The sequence below is a fragment of the Plectropomus leopardus genome, chromosome 3 (genome assembly GCF_008729295.1).
Source record: "Plectropomus leopardus isolate mb chromosome 3, YSFRI_Pleo_2.0, whole genome shotgun sequence".
Taxonomy (NCBI): domain Eukaryota; kingdom Metazoa; phylum Chordata; class Actinopteri; order Perciformes; family Serranidae; genus Plectropomus; species Plectropomus leopardus.
In genome coordinates this window covers 11,173,849-11,197,732 of record NC_056465.1, presented here as the reverse complement: position 1 = coordinate 11,197,732, position 23,884 = coordinate 11,173,849, and the positions used below count along the sequence as shown (strand labels likewise).

The 23,884-nt window shown below is 38.4% G+C and overlaps 1 protein-coding gene across 1 annotated transcript in view; it reads right to left on the bottom strand.

The window, feature by feature from the left end:
- Window positions 1-3,456: 3,456 nt before the first annotated feature.
- Window positions 3,457-23,884, bottom strand: part of LOC121941252 (glypican-1-like) — a 50,285-nt gene continuing 29,857 nt past the window's right edge. Inside the window, exons 2-10 of the mRNA XM_042484008.1 lie at window positions 20,956-21,114; window positions 19,181-19,398; window positions 18,139-18,312; window positions 15,199-15,364; window positions 14,163-14,293; window positions 13,237-13,374; window positions 12,395-12,525; window positions 8,190-8,365; window positions 3,457-7,515 (exon numbers count right to left, since the gene is read on the bottom strand). Coding sequence (XP_042339942.1) covers window positions 7,334-7,515; window positions 8,190-8,365; window positions 12,395-12,525; window positions 13,237-13,374; window positions 14,163-14,293; window positions 15,199-15,364; window positions 18,139-18,312; window positions 19,181-19,398; window positions 20,956-21,114 — 1,475 coding nt within the window. The 3' untranslated portion in view covers window positions 3,457-7,333. The remainder of the gene's footprint in view (window positions 7,516-8,189; window positions 8,366-12,394; window positions 12,526-13,236; window positions 13,375-14,162; window positions 14,294-15,198; window positions 15,365-18,138; window positions 18,313-19,180; window positions 19,399-20,955; window positions 21,115-23,884) is intronic.

The window sequence follows — 23,884 nt, the reverse complement described above, 5'->3', positions numbered from 1 at the left end:
GTGTGTGTATGTGCTGCACCGGCAGAGTCAGCGGGGACTGAAGCGGATACACTGCTGGTGGATCTCCGCTCTCTCGCCTCTCACACCTTTCCGTCCAATCACGAAAGGGGATGGCGGATCGTAAACCAATCACCCGTTCTTTTCCACCTGACCCAAGCTGAATGCCCAATGGTCAGGTCTCCCTCCGCCCGCCCCGGCAGAGTGGGTAGTGTGACGGGACAGCGACACCTAGCGGCCATACTGCAGTACAGCAACTCAATTGTTATTTTTAGAGGGTCTGGTGCTGATCCCCTCAGGGACACGTGTGGGTGTGAAGGGCTCGTGCCTCTTAACCCTCTGAAACCTGGATAGACATCGCTTTTCTTTTTTCTACATCCAGTTGCCTTTTGCAAGTATTTAAACCTCTGAAATATGAGCAAATTGGTTTGATGTATTTCAAAAACATGGGTTGAAAGACATTTAGCAGTTTGACAAGAATTGTACTGCAAAACGCAAGAATTTTGTTAAAGCTGAAAAAGAGAGGGGAAGGGGATATATATTTAGGTTTATAATTATTATTTATAAATTTAAAGTTATGTTACAAAAAATATAATTTTTTATTTTATTGTAATTTTGCACTTATTTTCCAGGCTACTTCCTTGTTTGTTCTCTGTCCCCCCTTTTTTTTTTTTTTTTTTTTGCTATTTTGTAGGCGATTTTAATATAATCTTTTACTCTTTTCTTGTGTAGAATTTTTGGGTCGTTTCTTGTTATGTTGCTTTTTACCATTTTGCGTGTATTTGAATGAAATCAAGCCAATTTGGTAAGTTTCAAACGGTTAATGACAGAAATGGAAGGAGTTTTTGGAATTTTTAAGAATCGCGCAAAGTAAGTTCTAAACATAAAAAATCCCATAACATAATTTTTTACTGATGAGGTGCTTTGTCTGTCGATACTTTCTCTGATCTCCAAAATATTTCTACTCTACTGACTTTGTCCCAAGTAAATAGCTATCTTCATAGTCTTTCTCTTGGCTGCCTCTATCATCTGCAGCAGCGCTGTTTAAATATACTGTATTATAGTGCACTAATCTGCAGTCAACAGAGAATGTCAAAATAAAGGCATATCCTAAAGATGATATGGATTGACGTTTTCACTTTTGCATTGATCATTGAATCAATATGTTGATTCAGATCGATGGATCATCACACCCCTAGTTTTCAGCATTTATTGTGATCAGGAAGTCACATTATTAATTAATGTTCTGTTAACTGAGACTGTTAAGAAACCAGCAATAACCTCAACAACTTCCAGATACGGGCGAGATAGAAAATTCGTGGTGTGCTGGGAAAAGACTTGTGTGACAAGTCTAAGATTTGGTGAAATCACTAAACTTGAGCAATGCAAAATCTGACTTCAAATGAATCAACAAGTGTTTCAGCAGTCTTTTAGCCTGGTGATGCAGCTGATCGATATAATTTTACATAAAATGACTTGATTTTGCTAAGTGCACACTCCTACTGGTGTCTTCTGTTTTTCTGGCTAAGAGGTATGGTGAGGTCATCAAAATTCATCTGCCAATAAAGTGATGAAAGTGTAAATTGTTCCACCCCAACAGGTCCATCAAAAGTTTTTAGGAGAATGGCTCAATTAAATATGTACATGATCTTAAGATCCCAAAAAAGAGGTCTTATGGGAAAAATTATTGACCTAAACATCTGTGCAGATGTAACCTATCATGTCTATGCAAGGTGGTGGTTGAAGCGAAAGAGAATGTGTCCAGAAATCACTCTCAAAGCCAGACACTGCTACACTAAGCATCTTTAGACTGCTTTTTGTAGATTTTTAGAATTTATTCTTTGGATTCTTTCAGCAACACTTACTATAGGTTTCTGGTTTGAAATTCCCAGATAACTGTTCATATTGACCATGCACATTAAAGTCTGTACAGACATTTGTTTCACCTACACACCTTTTCACTTATTCTGACTAAAAAGGCCTCCTCTCAGAACAGTGTGCGCAGGCTGTCGGATTGACTTCAGTTCCTTTTGCATTACCTGTTTGATTGTGACAGCTTACACCTTAATCATTCTAAGAGGCCTTTTGCACAGCAGATACTTTGGTAAGCAAGATAAACAGGTGTATATCCCGACATTAATCACGGCTGCAGTCTATTTAGCTTTACCTTTGATTACCTCAACACAGCGGCCTAATCAGTCAAGGTGAGTGAAAACACCTGTGTGGGTGTGCTGGGTCTTTAATTAGGTAACCTCCCAATCTCTCTGTGAGCATTTAACTCTTTAAAACCTAAAAAGACATTTCTGTTCTCGCACAGTGTCAGACGCCTCAAGCAATTTTTTAAACCTTTGAAATGGGATCTCTTTCAAAAACATGGAAAAAGGCAATCAACAACTTGGTATAAATTGTCCCATAAAACTGCAAAAAAATATCAAAAGGGAATTTAAAAATGACTTAAAAAAGAGAGAAAAAAACAAAGAAAGAAATGTATTAAATGACGAGGGAAAAATATCTAGAATAAAAAAAAATGTTTTTGTTTTGCCGCTTCTCTTTCCTTTTTTTGGGTCACTTCTTCTTCCCATGTTTTTGAAAGAAATCAGTCAAATTAATCAGAAAAAAAAAGAAAAAATCAAAACAAAGAAAGTTTTTGATTACAATAATTTTGAGACATAACGTTTGGACTTCCCTTGAATGGGGCCTCTTTTTGAAAGTGACTCCCCAAAAAGATATATCAATACACTCAGTACATGCTCATATCTATGAAATATTGAATTCCTTTTGCAGTCAGTAAAAATTCTTCATATTTCCAGTATCCTGCAGGCAGGACAGTGGATGGAGGAAAAAGATTAATTACCTAAAGGCAGCAGAATTTCCTCCTTGGTGACATTAAATAAAGTTTATTTGCAGTACGTTACATTCATTCTGTCACAACTCCCCCACCATCATGTCATCTTACACAAAAAAAAAAGTTTTCAATGGGTTTCCACACAATGGGGATTTTAAATTTGGGAGAAAATAGAGCATCTGTATCAAAATGATGCTCAGTACTGGCAGAGTAGAGGCATTGGAATTGTTATGAGGATAGAAAAAGTTGGACAGACGCATCCCTAGTAGCAGTACTATAGAAAAAGTGAAAAAGAAATACGAAAAAAAGTTTTTTTGGCCAACAACAATCTGAAAGTTTTAATGACAACTGCAGTTTGAAAACTTAGATACATCTCAGCCCCCAATGGCCTTGGATCAATTTACTCTTGAAGTTTCTGTCCTTTCTCCCGCCTCCTTCATCTCATGCAGCTTCCTGTCTCTTCCTCTGTCTGTATAAAGGGGAAAAAGCTGCTTGACAACATGACAGTGCAGATCATTGCTGTGACACCGCATTTTTCCCGGCCCTGGAAGTCAATTTGCAGTTTCTCAACATGACATTTAACTTGTCAGTAGCTTTCATGACACCACACCATGTACCACTATGACAATCACCTTTATTCAGTGGCTCTTGCGTCCTTGTACACATTATCTTAAAGAGTTGTGTGTTAGTGAAAAGCAGACAAAGAGATGGGGATGCTTCTTATCTTAAAGCCAGCAGTTGGGGGCATTTGAAAGCAGTCACATCTTCAAAAAAACACATTAGCACTGAGTCTGTTTCTTCATAAACCACAGGTGGAGACCCAAAAATCGATTATAGTCCTGCTGTCTGCCACAGAAGCACAACAATTATGTTTAAGCTGTCCCTAGAGTTAAGTTACATTTTTGGAATTTGTGCAGCAAGAGTTATGGCACCTTTTGTAAAAAGATATCTCTCACCCGCGGGACTCGACATGGTGGTCATGGACAGACAGCTCAGCTCAGAGAGATGGGCATCGATTAATCTTCTTCATGTCTAGACAAGTAAAATCAACAGCGTGGTAGACTGTGGCTGCTACACATGCCCTCCCACATCTCAGTGAAACTGAAAGCTCAGATTCTTCCGTCACATCATTCACAATTACAGAATGAGACACATTTTAAGGGAAAAGACACGTGATGTAGAAAAAGGACAGATGTTCAGATCAGGTCTGCTCAGCCACAGATAGTCAAGATGCTGAGAAATGAAATGTGAGCCCTGTACACTGAAACATTCACGACTTTTCCATCATTTAAAGACAGAAACTTGTGAAGTGAACTCTTTGTGTTTGTGCCCGCTGCTCTGCTTCATATGCATCAGGAGAATAAATCATTCATTAACTCCAAACCCCCTGACTGGTGCAGGATTGTCATCCCCACACACAGCACATGGCCCCGTTTTTCTCCAGCAGGGCAATGTGAGGCTTTTCGGTGCCTGGTACCAAGACTTATATCTTTATTTATAGCTGTAGTGCAGCTGGCAAGTTGAGTTTTTCAAGAAAAACAAAGTCATTAGAATCCGTCCTTCGTGGAACATGAATCACCGTTATGTAATAACAATGACAGTCCAGCTTACTTAAAGTAGAAGTCCATGGTAAAGGTTGGCAGCCTGAAAAGCATGCATCAGGGTGCTTTAAATGCTTTGCTTTATCCATGTGAAATGCTTTGCTTTCACATGGATGACCAATGTATTTCGACTTAAACATTCGTCATCAGGATATCAAGATACCATGTTGAAGACTTTTTATTAACTTGCAATCAGAGTGCCTGCTGCTTTTCAGACTTCCAAGCTATACCATGAACTTCAACATTAAGTAAACTGGAAAGTAATTGTTGTTGGTTTTTTTTATTATTATCTCACTGCTTGGCCTAACCTGGAGGAGAACATGACTTTTTACCATCACCAATGCATATTGTCTTGGCTGATGTGGTAAACCATCCAGAGAATGGTAAAAAAAAAATGAAGCTGCAGAGGCAGAGGTATGCCAACTTTTAGTCTCTAGTATGAGTCAAGGTCCATAAACACCCAATACTACATTTGCTGTAGTAAAACTTGGTAGAATAACTTTGTTTAAACTTCCCTTTCAGTTAAAAAGACACATTTTTCAAACATGATGGCCCAGTTTATAACCTTTCTGTTCTAATTTTTTTTGCCTCCACTACCAAGCTGATGACTTCCCAATGACATCTTATTTTCTTGAGCTTCAGAAAGCTCCATCCAGCAGCTCAGACACCAGAGGAAAATGTTGGTATTGTATATTACTGCAGAGAAAAAAAGTGATGTAGTATATTGTCATCTGGAGGTGGAGGGGACGGTGGAGTGTGTGACACCAAGGCAAGATGACTGCTATGCTGCAGACCACTGCAGACCAATGTTCGAGAACAGCTAGCCTAATAACAAAGCTGGCTGTGATTTAGAGAATCACTGGTGTGTTTTTCCAGCTTTTTTTTCTGCACAAAACATGGGTATTTTGTAATGACCAGCAGTTTTCCAGCGGTTGTTTTTTTACAGACATTACTGCTTTTCCTGCCGATACTGTGCCCCAAAAACCATGCATTTTAAGAAAGCTGCAACCTCGGAGCTGAAAAATTAAGCCAACACGGTAGTGCCAAAAACTGCAGTTCGCTGAATGGCCACTTGAAGCTGACTCCAGAAGCGATTCAATCCCATAGACCCCCATGTTACAACGTCCAACTTTACAGCAAAATCAACGTGTTTACAGCCTGGTACAACAAACGGTTTTGATCTCTAGCTTCAATCTTGTCCAAATGTAGTCACTTCTGGCTAAAAAAAGCAAGATTGCAACGGCAAAAATGCCAAACCCAAGGCTTCAAAACCAATGACCGACATCACAGCACTTATGTCCATTATTTTTTGTTGAAAAACACCATTTAAAAATATTTGAGATAAAAACGTGCAATTGTAACTTATCAGTGGTTTGCGGAAACATACAAAGCCAACATTTTTTTCTGGGGATTGTGTTGCATCCAGAGCCACAAAGACATTATAGAGTTTTGACCTTTTATGTGTATAATCAAAATGTACATGGCAAAATCCACTGCTACAGTCAAACAGAGTTTAATGAATGAAATGTGTGATAAAATACACTGATGGACCAAAAGCTCAATACACAACCTCAGTGTGTGTACATGTGTGTATGTGCAAGAGACCTGTGTGAATCAAGACTCCCTTATGTACCAGAGTAGTAGTGTAGACGGAAAGAAAGGCATGCCGAGTAAATTATGCATCACCAGGCAAATGTATACATGTCCTCAATATTCTGCACACCTCCTGTACTATATGTACAAAACCTTTGTTTTCTCACTGATGCATTTTTTTTCTTTAACATTATGCAGTTAAAAAACCTAAAGAGAGGGTTGTCACAACCGAACCCGGGGCGTCATCTGCTGTCAGAAAATGTAAAAAATTGTTTAGTTTAATAAGTGCTTTGGTTTTTATCGACTATATATCAGCCACTGTGTTGCTTCTAAGACTTCATTTACTTAACGCAGGTGTGCGTTCAACAAGGAGTCCTCTCTTGCATTACTGCATCATAAAATGTTCTCTGAGGGGATTTTTGAGGTTATTGCAACCAGAAGTGTCAGAATAATGTGCAGATTTCTGTCTTCATTGCAGGAAAGAAAACTGCTTGTCTGTGCTTGTTTACAAGTGATTAGACGTGACTGCTCATTTCTTTTCAAGGGTGATGAGTTGTTTAAAAAAAATTGCAATCTCCTTTTTTCCTTTGAAATGGTTGGGTATACTGTAAAAGTGAGGGAAAATCTTGCAATCACAACATGTATTCGTTTATGCCAACACACACCGAAACATCTGGACGACTACATCACAGATTATGGGGGGGGTTCATTGCCAATATAGTATTATACTGTACATTCATGGCTCAATATGGTGCCAGTTTTTTAGCTAATGTACACAAACATTTACAACTCACACATTGTAAAGGTAGACAACCTCAACTCGGGATCAAAAAAACAAAATAAAATTAAAAAAAGCCTTGTTGAACGCACCACATATCAGGGCACTAAACATTTTTTTCACTGAGCTCTGCCACCTGGAAACTGGAGCTAAATGGACCTGATAGAGTTTTTAATAAGTCATTATCAATATCCCTATCATCTTTATCATCCCAACCATCATTCTTTTTGTCTTCTTCACCTCCCTCAACTTCCGTCTTTGTCCAACAATCCATTGAAACCAGCTCAACAAACTGAATCACACCCAAACTAAGACATTAAAACTGAGCAAAACTAAATAAAGAACATTGTCACTGTCAAGTTTTGCTCCGTTTGCTCAAAGAAAATGTCGTCCATTCTTTTCTCCAAATGTCTTTTTTCATTTTTTGGCAAAGTTACGTTCCAATCTTTCTCTCCCACCAGTCCCATGGTTCAGCCCTCCTCTAGACTTCAGAGTCTGAATGGAGGCAGCGGCTGTCCATCATCGCTGGAGCAGCAGGATGGTGAGCGGGAGCAGGAGTAGGAGGCCAGAGAGGCGGGTTTGAGACGCGGCTGCGCCTCTGACACGGTTGTTGTCTGGTGGGTAGGAGTACAATCCCGGTCTGTTCCGAGAACAGTGGCCACTTACGCACATCCCGCTTCCTGAGCCGCTGATGTCATCACCTAAGAAGGTCATCAGAAAGAGACAGAAATAAAAACATTTTAACATGAAATAGTTAACTGTGTGAATGCTGACCCAAATCTTTGTTATTTTTGTTTAATTCAACATTCTTAAGTATGTTTTTTTATTAACTACTACTCCATACCTTGTGCTACGGAAACCACTGAAATATCCAAACATTAATTTCTTAGTTCAGCTTCCAACCCTGCCAGTTTTTAACTTCAGGATGTATTTGGCATTAAGATTCCTGTTTTTTCAGCAGTTCCTTGCAATTTCAGCTGTCAGCATTCAAACGCATTTTCTGCAGGAAATGCATTTTTTTGTTACTTTTTTTTTTAAATGAGAAGGAGATAAGTTTTTGTGGAGAAAAATGTCATTTTAGATTGGTTCTGATAAGCTCCTACCTTTCAGTTAGTAAGCGCTAATTACTGAGTGGAGATCATTTGACCTTCATGAATAAAATCAATATTTTAATTTGTTTTTTTAGTCATTACATGGGAGTGTTTGCTCTGCTTTTACATGGGGAATGAGACCATTAAATAACTGTAAGTGTGAGACTGCTGTGTTTATGAAAGATAGAAACATAACAAAATGACCAAAGTGTGTGATGTGTAACATATTAACATTAAAAAATACTTTTTACGGAACAAATATTACAATGTAGAAAGGGACCCACTTGCATCCTGGAAGTCCACGTCATTGCCATCCAGTGCGTTTTTCAGCCTGTTGCTCATGATTTTAAGTTGCATGATCTGCTGCCGGATTGTCATGTCAGGCTTTGTGATGTCGAGCTCCACCTCTGGGTTGTTGATCTGATTGGCCAAGCCGTCGCCCATCACCTCAGGAAGGTACCTGATTGGAGGAGAGGAGAAAAGAACAAGTGGAAACATCATTAGAACAGTTCTGGTGTAAAAAAAAAAAAAAAAAGTAGTCATCGTAGGGGTATGATCTGGTTAATGAGGGGGTAATTTGGGGAATATTTTGTTTACTTGAAAACATATGCAAGCCGCACTCACTCAGTTAATCTGCACAGCTGTTTTCAATTTTCTAAATGAGATGTGGCATTTTGTGCAGACAGCGCCTGGTCAGCAGATGTACACTGAAGTACACAAACACAACTCACACAAGCAAACAAACACACACATGCTTGTGCTACTGCAGTTGTGAGGACCCACAGTGACAAGAGGACCCCACCTATGTTTTCACTCCAATAACATTGTTGGACTAATAATATGTTCATATTCATATTCATATTAGGTGATTAATTTCCAAAACAACACCAACAAAAACCCATGATACACTTTTTCTCACAATACCTCTACACATTCCATGAACAAACAGAAACAGGAAAAACTTATAATACCTACCCCCTTTATTACTAATAATACACACTACTGTAGATATAGATACAAATGGCCAACCTCTCTATTTTTACCTTTTTAGCAATAATAACAGAAACAATCAATTACAGTCATCTTAATATTACTGTTACTCATAAAGTTGAAAATGTCCCATTATTTTTTCTTTACCTTCTTACAGGACCAACACTAATGCAGCAGAAGTAAACATATTTTGTGTGTGCAAATACCACAGTACCTCACAATTTAGTATGCCAGACAAAGATTTAATATGTCCCAATATACTACATGTCAAATACAGTATGCCAGAAACACCAGGATGTCCTTTGCAGAACAGCATGCTTTTTTGACTATTCTGACCCACAGTCCTCTGCACAGCAGAAGACACATCAAATCGACTGCTGCACAAAGTAGACTGCAAAGGATATATGAACAAGAGGGTCAAAGTTCAAGGTACAATGTCATGACGAAGTAGTATGTCCCAATTGTATACATACTTGATTCAACAGTAAGCACCTTTTAGGGGCAGCTGCAGTAAGTACTGAAAGTAAAAAAAAAAGATGCGCAACTAGTAATGCAGCAAGTCTTTTGTATTTCATGCTTTCTACTTCCTTGTCAAAACATGGGGCCAACATTACCCATAATGCAACTTGACCACCGACAGTTCCATGGGAGATTCAGGTGTGCTATGCTAAATGTAGCCTCCAGCTGCTAGCCTCAAGCACAGATGAGGACGGGGCTATCTGCTTTTTACTACCTAAAACTTAGCCGTCTTGGTGAATGGACCTGCACTTGTATAGCGCTTTTCTAGTCTCTCCAAGAGTTAACATCCATGTCTGTAAAAATATGGATGATTTACGCACATCCTTTCCCAGCAGCACAGACGATCTATACGATGAGCACAGTTTCAAGGCGGACATCCAAGATCCATGTCACCAATTCAGTGTCTGACCAAATGTCTCCCCTTCTGTTCCTGGGTTACAGCACTTAATAATGGCCAATAAAGTGTTTTTGCAGAACATTATCAAGTTACAGTAATGTTAACTTTTAAACTTTTCAATATAAAATGTCAACACTTCATCATTTTATTGCATTAGACAGTCTTGGCCAAAAACATATTTTGTGAGGTGACAGTGATTTTGACCTTGACCTTTGACCATAAAAATCCAATCAGTTCACTGTTGAGTCTAAGTGGACATTTGTGCCAAATTTAAAGAAATTCCTTAAAGGTTTTTTTGAGATATTATGTTTGTATTATATAATGTTTGAGATATTATATTATCTTATGTAACATGAACGTGATGGAGGCATCACAATCATGTTGACCTATGACCACCATATTCTACTTAGTTCATCCGTGACTCAAAATGGACATTTGTGCCAAATTTCAAGAAATACACTTAATGCATTCTTGAGATAACGTGTTAACAAGAATGAGACACATGTAATGTCACAGCAACCTTTGACCATCAAAATCTAATTAGTTCATCGTTTACTCAAGTGGACGTTTGTGCCAAATTTGAAAAAATTACGTCAAGGCGATATCACATTCACAAGAATGGGACAGACAACCCATAAAAAACATAATGCCTGCAGCCATGGCTACCATGGCATACAAATGTGACGCTATCCTTTTTTCCCAAATGTCCTTTCAAAGATGTGAGAGGAAAATGGGATGAGATGTAGGAAGTCAAATTGTCTTCAGGTTTTAACATTCTTTGTCCTCACAATGATAGAGGTACATACACACATTTACACATACACACAAGCACCATGTGCTTGGGGTTGGGATTTAATTTATGCTCTTGAAGCTGCTTAAAAATTCAAATAACCCTATTTAAGCTCTATATTTCAACACTATGCCTTGTCTTTCACTCTGAGTGTTTATGAGTTGTAATTTTGTGTGACATTTATTGAGCTTTCCTGAAATCCACAAGATGTCGCTGTATAGTTTCAAGATGTTATAATTCACTCTCTGCCAGACTGAGACACATTTCATAGTTCCTTAATCTGTCACACACTTTCAGCAGTTCATCTATATTTCTCCCTTTCTCACTTTTCTTTCTTTCTCTCTGTCTCTCTCTCTCTCTCTCTCTCACACACACACACGCATACGTGCACACCTATATATATTTCATGGCCTTTTACTGTCATATATTTCTGAGTGTTCTGCTCAGCACAAATCTCATCAGTTAGCTGGATCCAATCATTTTAAAAGATGCGAGGTGTGTGTATGGGGAGTGAGACGACATGCATATATATAAACATGGCATCAAATTGTTCTATAATCCATTTACACATGGATTAAGGGAGGCTGGAGGGTGGTCATAACTGCTCGTGTTGCACGATGTGAATCTCTGCAGGCTTCTGAAAGGCTGTGTGTGGAAGAGAAGTCAATTCATAACACCTTCAAATTAATTTCCATTCACTGCAGTTTTCAGTTTGTCTGAGAAGAAATAGCTTGTCGCTTCTTTTCTTGTGACACAAAGGACACAAATGGCCTTCAACGAGAAGAGAACTGACCTTTGTCATAGCATCTTCTTCAGATGCAAGTTGCCTCCTCTCCTTGTTGTGTACTCCTGACCTCAGAAGTCTCTTTAAGCTTTTAAGCACCAAATGACAAGCGTTTTCTTTGTGTAATGTATCTGGTTTCCATTCTGATTGAATGAAATTTGTGCTGAACAGATTTCAGACCTTGAAAACATTTTATTCAACACTCTACAATCCATTTTTCTGTTGGAGGATGGGGGAGTTGTTGGTTCTGGGAACATCAACATGAGTTCAAGGATTGAAATCAGAAATGCATAAAATTCTGGAATAAATACACACATGATGCATCAGCAGTCATGACTCATAAAACGCTTCAAAAATGGACATGAACAGATATACTAAACTAATATGTTAATGTTAAACCATGACCATGTATAGTCTGGATCAGAGGGGCATTTGGGGGTTTGAAGATACAGTAAGATGGATGAAACTGTTTCTTTAAGTCACATTTAACCCTTTGATACCTGGATCCACATCACTTTTCTTGTGTTGTATTCAGATGTTTTTTAAAGGTATTTAAACCTTTGAATTTTCTCTTGAAAAAATGGAATGAATGGCAATTAGCAGCTTGGCAAGAAATGCAAGTGATTAGTACATTTAAAGTTATATTTTAGAAAATCTGTAGAAAATGTGCAAAACACTTAAATATAATTATCGTAATTACATATTAAAGATATTGCTACATAAGAAATGATTTTAAGGACTTTTTTCCTGATAATTTCCTTGCTTGTTTTTGTTTTTGACTTCATGTTTTTTATTTTTTTTTGTTTTATTTTAGTGCTATTTTTCAGATAATTTTCTTGTACTTTTTACTAATTTCTTGCTAATTTGGGGCCATTTCCTCTCAATTTGATCATTGCTTCCCATGTCTTTGAAAATTATTGAGCCAATTTGCTCAGGTTACAAAGGGTTAAACAAGCTTTTGATTGGTCAGTGACAGGCGGCGTTTTAAAGAAGCAGATTTCTGACTCACCTGGCTTTAGTTATGCCGTTCCAGCATTTATCCTGACCGGTACCTCCTGCTGCCAGCTTGCTGCAAAGTGCCACAGGGAGCTGTATCCAGTACTGCCGCATCTCCCTCAGCTTACTGGACAGTTCTGACACCTGAGGACAGAGACAATATTTTAGTTTTACAAGTCTAAGGTTGTCCAAAACAAGCAACAATAGGTTTTAAATCACATTAAATAGGGGATGCAGGGGACAACTCAAAATTTAGAACATGTCTTTGTCTCCCCCAACAGAATTACAAAAAAACATTTCCACCATAAAATGATGCAGAAAAAGACACAACCCCGGTGCATATAAATTCACCAGAATACAGGAAATCAATGCTTTTTATGCTCAAGATTTTTCTAGAATAAGATTCATAGCCCACCCCATATTTGTCCACAGCCCCCGAAATGTTGAAATGAGACCTACCACCATGACAACATCTACATTAACAACCTGAGATGTAGTATTCATGTACAAAAATACGTTGCGCAAACATTGTTAAGGAATTAATTTGTTCTCTCTGAAAAATACATCTTTTCATAGACAAAAAAAAATCAATGCTACAGCTCATCCTAAAATAACCATGTCCCCGCTTTTAAAACATTTCATCTTTACCATGAACATCAAATACAAATCTCGCAGCACACTAAAGTCATTCATGTAAAACCACATGAAAATAACAATAACAAAAACTGTGTTGGCTTTATTTTTCAAATCCACATGTCTGCTCTTCTTTGTTTCCCATGCCTCCAAAATGATCTTTACCCATCCAAAGATTAAGGCGTACCTAAACTTACAGTATAGATATATATGCACACACACCTGCATCTCCAGTCTGAGCCCCGCGGTTGGAGAGGGTTTGTACTCTGATGCAGTCAGGGAGCCGCTCTTCTTTCTCTGCTCATTGATGGTGGGACTTCCTGTTCCTGGTTCACCTGGAGTTCCACATGTCTGGTACACCTACACGTAAAAAAAACCCCACACACATACATAGACATACATCAGCACTAACATGTACTAGAAAGTGTCAACTTATGAAGTCTAACATGTAAAATCAAACAACTTTAGAAATCTCTGTTTTGTGTGTATTGCAACATTTTGTGAGAACTAAACAAATCCACTAGATGTCGCCAGAGACACGTGTTTCAACTGGGAGGATGATCGGGCTCCTGGTTACCCCATACGGGTTTCCTGGCCAGATTAATTTTTTTAGAACATGGCCTATGTGTTCAAGAGCATAGCACTGATATTATATTAATAGAAATACTACACATAGTTCTAAAATAAATTTCACTTATGGAAGTGTAAGTATGGAGCAGCTTGGCATTGAAAGCAAGGCCAAGACTGTTGGTAACTGCACTCACTGCTTGTCCAATAAACGGACATTGATATATTCATCAGTTAAATTATGGGAGCACTGCAATTTCATAACGCTGCCAAGCCTTATTTGAAGGATGCATCTATAAAGCCAATAAAATGTCATGGTGAGAGGTAGAGCCAGTTGCTGTTGAAACATATTGTTGAGCTTTATATCAAGTATCCTCAAGGTAAGCACTCCTTGAGGATAATAATTTTGATTTTGCATTTTTATAAATGATATTTGACCAGGGGACAATCTCATAAAGAGGTGAACGGTTTGACATATAACTCTGAAGGTGCATGATTGCAAACTTCAGGTGGCATCTAACTGGAGATAAAATGCTCCCGGGGAGATGTAGTGAGTGATGAGACAAAGTGAGAAAGCTTACTTTTGCAGTGAATGCGTCCATGTTTTCCTGCAGGTAGCGAACAGCCTCGAAGATCCGAGCAGGGATGGAGGAGAGAACCACATCGAGACTGGGCTCCGTGCTGAAGCTAGAGGCCACCTGGATCATGGTGTCTGAATGGAAACAAGGATTTTTGAATGAATTCAACAAAACTTGATTTGCTACAAAGTCACTACAAATATATATATATATATATATATACCCTTTGAAACCTGGATCAGTTTCAGTTTTCTTGTGCCGCATTCAGATGCCTTTCACAAGCATCTAAGATCTTTAAACCTTAAAACCCTGAGCAAATTGGTTTGATTTCTTTTGAAACCAAGCAACTTGGCAAGGAATGTCTTACAAATTGCAAAAAACTAGTAAAAGATGACAAAAAAATAACCTGAACAAGAAGAGAGAGAGAGAGTAAATTTCTAGAAAATTAACCAAAAAAAGGAGAAAAATGTCCAAAAAAGTAATTATTCAAATTATTTTTAAGGTCCTTTCTTTGTTTTGTTTTTTATTTTTATTTATTTTTTTAAAAACTTTTTTGTGTGCTAATTTTCAGGAAATTTTCTTGTAATTTTGACTAATTTCATGCTAATTTTGGGGTATTATTTATAAAGCTGCTCAATGCCTTTTTCTTTCTTTTTTTTAATTTAGTGATGCGGTACACTACAGAACAGGGGAAGACATGATGAACACAACATTTACTTATGTTCTTGAAACAAGTTAGGCCTGTTTGCTCAGGTTTCAAAGGGTCAAACTATTAAGTCATTCAAATTAAGTTATGATTTCCAGTCAAATGTTAATGTTTCCACTGTGGATTAAGACCGACTGTAACCTAGTATGGGTGCACTGGTACGTGCCACAAATTCTCATCATTCCTGTGTGCCACATGAGAATGAATCTGTTCATACGAGCAGCTCTTGCCTGAGTCCCAACGTCTGTCCCAGGTATCCACTCTGCCTTCTGGGAAAATCCGGATTATCCCCAGCTTTATCGACAGTGTCTTACTTTAATGAGTGAATCTCACCTATAAGGTTCTGCCACTCGGGGTCCAGGTCAGCTTGGTTCGCCAGGCAGCCCTTCATCACGTTGGAACAGTAGTTGGAGCAGGGTTTAACTGAGGCCATGCCGCGACAGTGGGGGCAGTAGACCAGCTTCATCAGGGCCTTCATGCACTCTGGACTCAAATGAACCTGCAGAGGTTAGACAGGACAGTTAGGCCAGTTGTGAAAGACGAACATTTAACCATTATAAACAAATTGGCTTGATTTCTTTCAAAAGCATGGAAAAAAAGGCAATTAGCAACAAAAAAGAAATGACCTTAAAATCAGCAAGAAATTATTAAAAAAACAAAAAAAGAAAAAAAAAGGAAGAAAGAAAATTACCTGAAAATGATGTTAAAAGTGTTTTAACATGGTGAAAGTTTAGTCCACTTTCTTCCTCTCACCTTTGATTGAACTGTTGTGGGATACTTCAAAATTTGCCTTGCGAATTGGCAGTTTAGCTTCTATATTCTTCCTTACCATAGACTCTATATAAATATATACAGTAAAAACATATATAAAAACAGCTAATGCTAATTTTTAGTGGTCACATCATGAAGTGTTTGCATCATGCAACATGTAAATGTGTGCTCTTACTGATATTGATACTAGTTTTGCAAATAAGTGATTGCCATAGTATGGCCAGAGGGAAAATTGTCCTTTACCTTATATATTCACTTTGATCACCTTGTATTTACCATATGTATTTACCTAAATCATCTTATATTAACTTTTGATTTGTCCTGAAGTTAACTCATTTGAACTTGTGCTAATCATCTGACCAACTGTCCTTGGAAGTTTCATTTGTGTGTGAGGAAACTCGCTGTTGCTGGGAAGAAGAGACAATTGTTCCTTGTTCCAGTACACCTTATCTCAGCGAAGGTAACCTCCCTTATTTCCCAAACACTGAGTTTGCAATTATAAATGTGTGACTGAGAGTGATTTTCTTTGTCATTAGATCTGCTCGAATGTGTTTCGCTGAGACCTATTTTATACTTTTAACATGAAATGCATTGCTGTCCTTTTTTTATTTTATGTTTTTATGTTTTTAGGGCATGTCTTATATCTATTTTGTGTCTTTTATGTATTATAGGATGAAACTGAAGGCAAATTCCCACATTTGTGGACAATAAAGTTTTCATAAATTCGTAAATTAGTACACTCTAGGTGTCTAAATTCTGTCCTGTGAGCTGCAAGGGAAGCTGAAAGCTGTTTTATTATATTTATCCCGTCTTTTGTTTGAATATGATTCAACCCTCTGTTTTTACTTCTATTAATTTATCTCAAATTCTCAACACCCCATGTTGTATTTTTTATTTTTTTGTTTGTTTTGTTTTTCTTTATTTTTTTCTTAATTTTCTTGTTTTTTGTTTTTATGTTGTTGCTTGTTAAAACTATTAACTGTTAAAAGAAATGGAAAATGGTTTACTCTGTAAAATTACCTAAATGAAGTTGACTGTCTCATAACTTTTGTGAAGAAAAACAAATCGATAAAATGTCAAAAAAAGAAAAAAATGAAACCTGTTTTATATATACCTGTCTGTTTTCCTCACAATAGGGAGCTTGCTCCTTAAAGGCCATGTAGTATAAAAACAGTAGAGGGCGGTGTTGCAACAGTTATAGAGAACAAAACCTGAACAAGAAAGCCATGATGGCCCCTCTTGTCTGTCTTTATACAGAACAAGGTTTCTGTTACACCGTCAGCTTCTCCTGTACTCAAGTCATAAAAGGTGTCCGGTTCCACAGAGGAGTTATTTTACCACTGCCACGCACAGATGAGCACATGTAGTTAAGGGACCACAACAATATATTTTTAAGATTTAAACTATTAACTTTTTTTAAAAATTGCATAGTGCAAGATATCTGGATGCATTTTCCAACTGCTGCATCATGCATTACAAAAATCAGTCCGCTGACTTTTGAAAGCTGCTCGAGTTGTATATAATCCATCACTGTCAGCATCAACTCTGCATTAATTTGTGTCAACGTTACATTATCGTTGTGTGGTAATGTGGTTTAAGTGCTGATGGGAATAGTTTGCACGCAGAACGATAATGTAGCTTTGACAAAAATGAATGCAGACATGATGTTCACTGTGATAGACTGCACAGCTGAATAGAAGCTAGTCCATGCCTGGAACTGTATGGAAAAATACACAAATTTCAGCAGAATATTTTTCAACATAATGAGCTGTGATGTGAGTTATAGAAAACAGGTTAGAACATGAAAAAAAAATCACAGGTATGGTCCTTTAAATTGCAAAATAGGGATGAAGTTTATACAATAAACCTGGCTTACAAGGCATGAATGAGAAAAAAAAAGGGTGTACGAATGTTGTTGTGACCATAAAAGTTACGTCAAGCATTAACAATAGACTTTTTTATAACAGTACATGCAGAAAAAAAACAAGTGCAAAGTCACATCAGACAACACTGCGTCTCCGAGCTTTAGGGGGAAAAAACTGCATCAAGTGCTGAAAAAACATCATCACACCCATAATTTGACAACACTGTTGTCATCTGTCCAAATGAGAGCTTTGTTCTGATGGCAACGTCTGACGCTTAATTTTTGATGATCTTTGTGTTTTTCATTTTTTAGGGTGGAGACTTTTTCTCTGACAGTTAGGGTGTGCCGACCAAACATCCATCATATGTGCTTTCCTGGGACGCAGCCCAGCAGGCCTCAGTCTCACAGTCACAGTCACAGTCACACACACACACACACACACACACGATTCTCTCTAAGACACAAACACTGACTCTTGAACTCAGTTTCTCTCACACCAACAACTCATCCTGTCTCTCTCTGTCTGACTCATTGTGTCTCTCCTGTTACATCTCATAAACACACACACACACACACACACACACACACACACACACACACACACACACACACACACACACACACACACACACACTCACCTGTGAGACCTTCCTGACCACCTCTCCGCTGATTATCAGCCCCTGGTCAAACGACCTGGCTGTGACAAAAGCCCGTATCAGCTTCGCCTTCATGTCCCGTGGGACATCTCCAAATGGCCGGAGCGTCTCCTGTTGCTTAGCTACACATTCAAGGTAGTCCTCTGACAGGTTGACCTGCCAGACAAAGGTGACAGGGGCGAAATAAGAAAAAAGAAGTTTGTTATTATTAGTGATCTTATGGACATTTGTTCCTTCATAAGATAGCATGCAGTAAAGAGCTTACAGTAAATGGAAGAAGAGCATAAAAGACAGCAAAAGACAGCAACAGTGATCCCACGCCAGATGCAAGTCCAAGACATTGTGATTACATGATCGGCTTCTTAATCTTTCAGACACCTCAGTGAAGCATGTCATTTGTGAGGGATTTTAAAATGCTTTTTTCTCGACATTCGTAGAACAGAAATCAGCTCTGGTTATGCATTTAAGGGTAATAACAGAAGCCAAACAGTGCAGGTGATTTATCTAAAAATAGACACTTTGCAAATGTTTGTTCTCTTTATGAGCCAGAGCAAAAGCAGGAACTGAAGAGATGCAGTTCAGCTAACAGCTGAATGGATCAGGAGTACTAGTTCACAAAATCCTTCAATCGTGTCGATCTCAACACTATAAAATCTGACAAGTTGATCTAACTTAGAGTAAACCCAAAAAGTATCTAAGCCGATTACACTTATAATTAAACATAATAATTATGTTTACAGACATGTTTTTAAGGCAATCAATTTACTAGTTTTTTTTAAATGTAAGATCAACTTGTTTACAGTAAAGTAATACCATCCAAATAACTTTCAGTATTATTAAAATGATTGTAACTTTGGCATTATTAAACATCAAAAATATAACTGAGACTGACACATTATGACCTCGTATCTCCCCTCTCATCTCAGTAATCAGACCAATGCTATGGTTTCAACTATGGCATCTTTTCAGCAGTCTCTCATTCAATTTGTGGCATAAAGTCTTTTAGTTGAACTTCTTTACTCACATCTGTCGGGGCGGAGATTTTAAAGGTGCGCTCCAGGAGGCGGGACCAGAACTCAGACAAGGTCTCATCCAGGTTGAGAGCCGAGCCCCGGTAGTACTGTCGCAGGTCTGTGTAGAGGTCTGCATAAAGTCGAGTGTTCTGGGAGTACAGGGGGCCGAGTGGAGACAGCGCCTCCTGGAGGGAGCGCTCGGAGCGACCATGCAGCTCAATGAAATAAGCTGGAGGTGAAGAAAAGACAAAGGAAGGACAATAGACAAAGGAAAGATAGAAGGAGATTAGATGAAAAGCAGAAAAGTAATAGAAAAGAGGGAGAAAACAACAGAAATTACATACTGCTTTGCAAAGTTCATATGGTTAACGTGCGGCTGAATAGTTCCCTTTTTACACATCTGCAGACAAACAGAAACATCAGCTTTTAATTGGAGATGTGTTTCTGTCTACCTGACTAATGAAAGTCCAATAATCAATCTCTTTTTTCATTCTGTTTTTGTTGTCGCTATCTCCTGAGAAAAATGTCAGCTATTTAGCTGCTAAATGCTCCACTACATTCACAAGCTGCTAACTTTTGTTTATGAGCTGTTTGGTGATGAGTAGGTAGCTTTCTGGGGGTTATCATCTCTAATAAAAGCAAAGAGAGAATGGTCATAAAACTCAAACTTAAAGCGCTCTTTACAGCTGAAGGGATCTGCACATTCGGGTGATAATCCTCTGTGGGTTTGTCACTATGAGTAACCTATTACACAGAGTCATCTGATCCATTGTTTGCTGAGAAATATTGATTAATGCAGCTTTAAATGTCATTTTATTTTATTAAAAAAATATTCAATAAATCACAATTGAAATACCTTTGAAGAATGAATTAGGCCAAGCATATAAATAGACAATGGCTTTGGGTGCACTTTTTAAAATTTCTGCCCACTTTATAAAGATTTTTAAAGGGTCCTTTGAAATGTTTTTGGAGCCAGATGGATACAAAGCGATACAGAGGTCAAACTGAAAGAATAAGAGAGTCAGCTCGTTGTCTCTGCAGTATATGGGTCTGGGCTTTTCCCTCGTGCTTCAAAGGCTGTGGACCAGTGCCAGCCTGATTTAACCACAACCAGATGGGCGGCCACATTACTGCTACTGAGGTGGCCTGCTGCCTTGAGACTAATAATACTGTCCTCCTCCTCCTCTGACAACTCCTCCTCCTGCTCCATATTTCAACTTTTTTCATTTTTCATTTTGACTGTTTTTACCTTCATAATGACACATTTCTCACTTGCCGCATTTGTCTATCCCCCTGTTGTTAGCAGAGGCAGTTCTCAGTCTTTCCTTCTTTTCCTCCTCCCTCCATCCCTTTCTTTCTCTGATGTGCAGTGATCTGCAGCCTTGGCTCCTCAGTGGGTCAACTGCTCATTAGTTGAACCAGCCACTGCCCTGGGGGACACCCCTCTGTTTGTGTGTGTATGTGTGTGTGTGTGTGTGTGCCCCTTCGAGATCAGGGGATCGGCTTATCACGTTTCATTGTGTCTGGCTGACTCTGCTCTCATTATAACACCCAGTCAGGGGTCCCCTTGACGCACAGGACACAAACACATCCTCCCTCGCACACGCGAAGCTGCATTATTGAGCGCTGAGCACAGTCAGAGCTTGTACCAAACACAAATTCACAAATATACAACATACTAATGTCACACTCCTCTGGGCCTGTTGCTGAAGCCTTGGTGTTGAGCTCAGTCAGTAATGAGCATCTATCCTGCAAACACACACACACAAAGACACACCCTACTTACAGTCGAAGCTCCTGTGGAGAGCGTTGAAGGAAGACTGCAGCGACCTGCCAGCCTCTCTGATCAGTCCCTCGGTCTCTTGTGCGCTCAGACTGCCCAGGTTCTCCTCCATGGTGCTGGTACAACATGTTGGACCCTGAGGACACATTCCCAGATGTTCACCTGCAAGGTAGGGGAAGACACACAGTCAGAGTTAATTAGGTTAATTGTTTAATCTAACCGAATTACATAATTTAATCACTGCGTGTGTCATCTCTTTAACATGTAGATTCACCATCAAATTAGCCTCACCAACAAGGCTAAGTAAATGAAAATGCAGGTGTATAGTTTTTTTTTAACACCTGCATGACTCTATAGCAAGGGCAGTTGCTCCACCTCTTTGATCCATACTGAAAAATCTCAAAAACTACTGCATAGATCGCCATGACATTCTTTACAGACATCCACAGTTTCCAGGCTTTTATGATCTCCTGGCTTTTCATGGAGAAAAAGATTGCCATTTGTTTTGAGAGAAATGTCCCAACAATTTTTGGATCAATTGCCATGATTTTGTTTTTTCAGACATTCATGTCCCCTCTTACTGTCCTGAGAATGGGATTTTTTAAATTTGCTGCCTTATCATCAGGTCAAAATGTTAAGGTGTCAAATTATTTATGACTAAATTCCTGCAAAACTAATGCCACTGGAATCACTATAAAGGCATAATTCTATGCTCCTTACGTGCAAAAATGTATTCCAAACATTGTAAATGTCATTGTCCTCATACTTCCATGCGTCCTTAACAACGCCTTCTCATCCCAAGTCCTCACAAATTGCCGCTTTGCAGTAGACGTCTGCATCTGCACATTACTCCAGCTATTCTTCCTGCTGCTCCCATGATCTGATCATATCATGTGGACATAAAAGGTGGGCGTTGGCATTGGGATCTTATGCAAAAAGCACTGTGAAAGCAGTGGTATTTGACGACTTTGGAATGAGAACGGGCTGTCCTTTATGTTGGCACAGATGAGGCCAAAGGATGGCACCAGAGGGCAGAGTCAAAAGATTCAGATAACAACAAACATGGCAACAGTGGATAACATTGTAATAATGTACCTTTTAATGCAGGCAGTGTTTTAAAGATGCACAAATAAGGATGAAATGAACGCAGAGTACCGTTAAAATGCTCTGCCCGTCTCCATACACATCTAACATTGAGCAAAAATGAGCCCTAAGATGTACGTTGTGTTAAGCAATAACTGGCAGATGTTAGCATGCAAACATTCTCAACTATGATGGTAAACAAACAAGGTAAACATTTTAGTGGCACCCTTATTTAACATTCTCACATTAATCTTGAGCTCAAAGCATCACACTGCCTAAAATTTGCACTATATGGAGATGGAGAACTGGATACTGGATCTGCACACAGGTGACTGAATATTGCATATATCCATCTGATATAATGTATCATACTGTACATGATATGACAGATTATCACAGTTTAACAATGAACTCCATCAATCCATCAATCACCACTTTGTAAGAAACCACTATTCATTATGAGCACTTACACAACGGATACTATTTTATATTGTCTGATAATAGTTATTTAATTTTACTTAATTACAGTTTAAATGCAGGACTGGAGTGTTTTTCCAATGTAGTTACGCTACTTTTGTTCAAGGAAAGGATTTGAGTGCCTCTCACCCCACTGCATTAATCATTTATTGGAATCCTTTTATATGTACAGTAGTTACCAACAAGAAAAGCACTCTGTACAGTAAATACAGCACACCTGATCTATAAAATGGCAAGCAGGTTTGTTTTTCAGCTTTTTGTCTCTTTTTTAAGCACCGGATGTTCTGCAACTGTAAACAATTGCAGGAAATGGTGGATGAAGTACTGTGACATTTTACCAAAGTAAAAGTAGCAATACCACAGGATAAAAATACTCCATTATAAGGTGAGGTCATGCTGTCAAAATGTTACTGAAGTAAAAGTACATAGGTTTCGGAGGTAAAATACTATTGGGTGATTTTTCTATAACTATGCATCATATATCATAAACTTACATTTTATATGTAAAGCCTCATTTTGACATGTCACTAGTAACGAGTATATTGCTGTAAAATAAATAAGTGTAGTAGAAGTATGAAGTAGCAGAAAATTTACACAGCCAAATGAAGTACAAGTAAGTGACTTAAAATACAATTCAGTGCTTGAGTAAATGAACTGTACATGATAAAGAGTGTTTCAAACAAAACTTTTATTACATATACATATTTTTAGTCTCATCGTGTGGGCTTATGTATTAGCTTACAGGACATGTCTGCTGGCCAGAAGTGCAATATAAAAACTCAGTGATGATAATAATAATAATAATAATAATAATAATAATAATTTCTTTTATATTTTAAGTGCTTTAAAGGGTAATCAAAGGCAAATTGCACGGTATTAAAAACATGTTGATTGCTGAAAATAATAACTGCCTTAAGTCAAAAACCCTGATCAGGACACGCCCAACCTGAAACTGTGCCCTAATTTTCAAAAAACAAAAATCTGGAACAGGAGTCTAGGAAATTGCTCACCTTCAACATTTTGTTATCTATTCTTAAGGGGATGCTCCCACAGTGGAGAATAAAAATAAAGATCTTTTTACAAACACACACACATTTAAAGATACTTGCACAAACACACCCTGGGTCTGCCAGACAGCCTAGAAAGCAGTCTGCAGCATCAGTCTCTTGGCAGACTGTGTGTTTGTGTGTGTGGATGTGTGTGTGTGTGTGCGTGTACACCAATGCCTGGAAAGGTTAAGGGTGAGTAAGTGCCCCACAGCTGTGTGCATCAGTGCTCTCGTTCTTCGTAACAGGTCCTGGGTTTGAATGTGTGTGTGTGTGTGTGTGTGTATGTGCGTGTGTGTGCGTGTGTGTGTGTGTGTGTGTGTGTG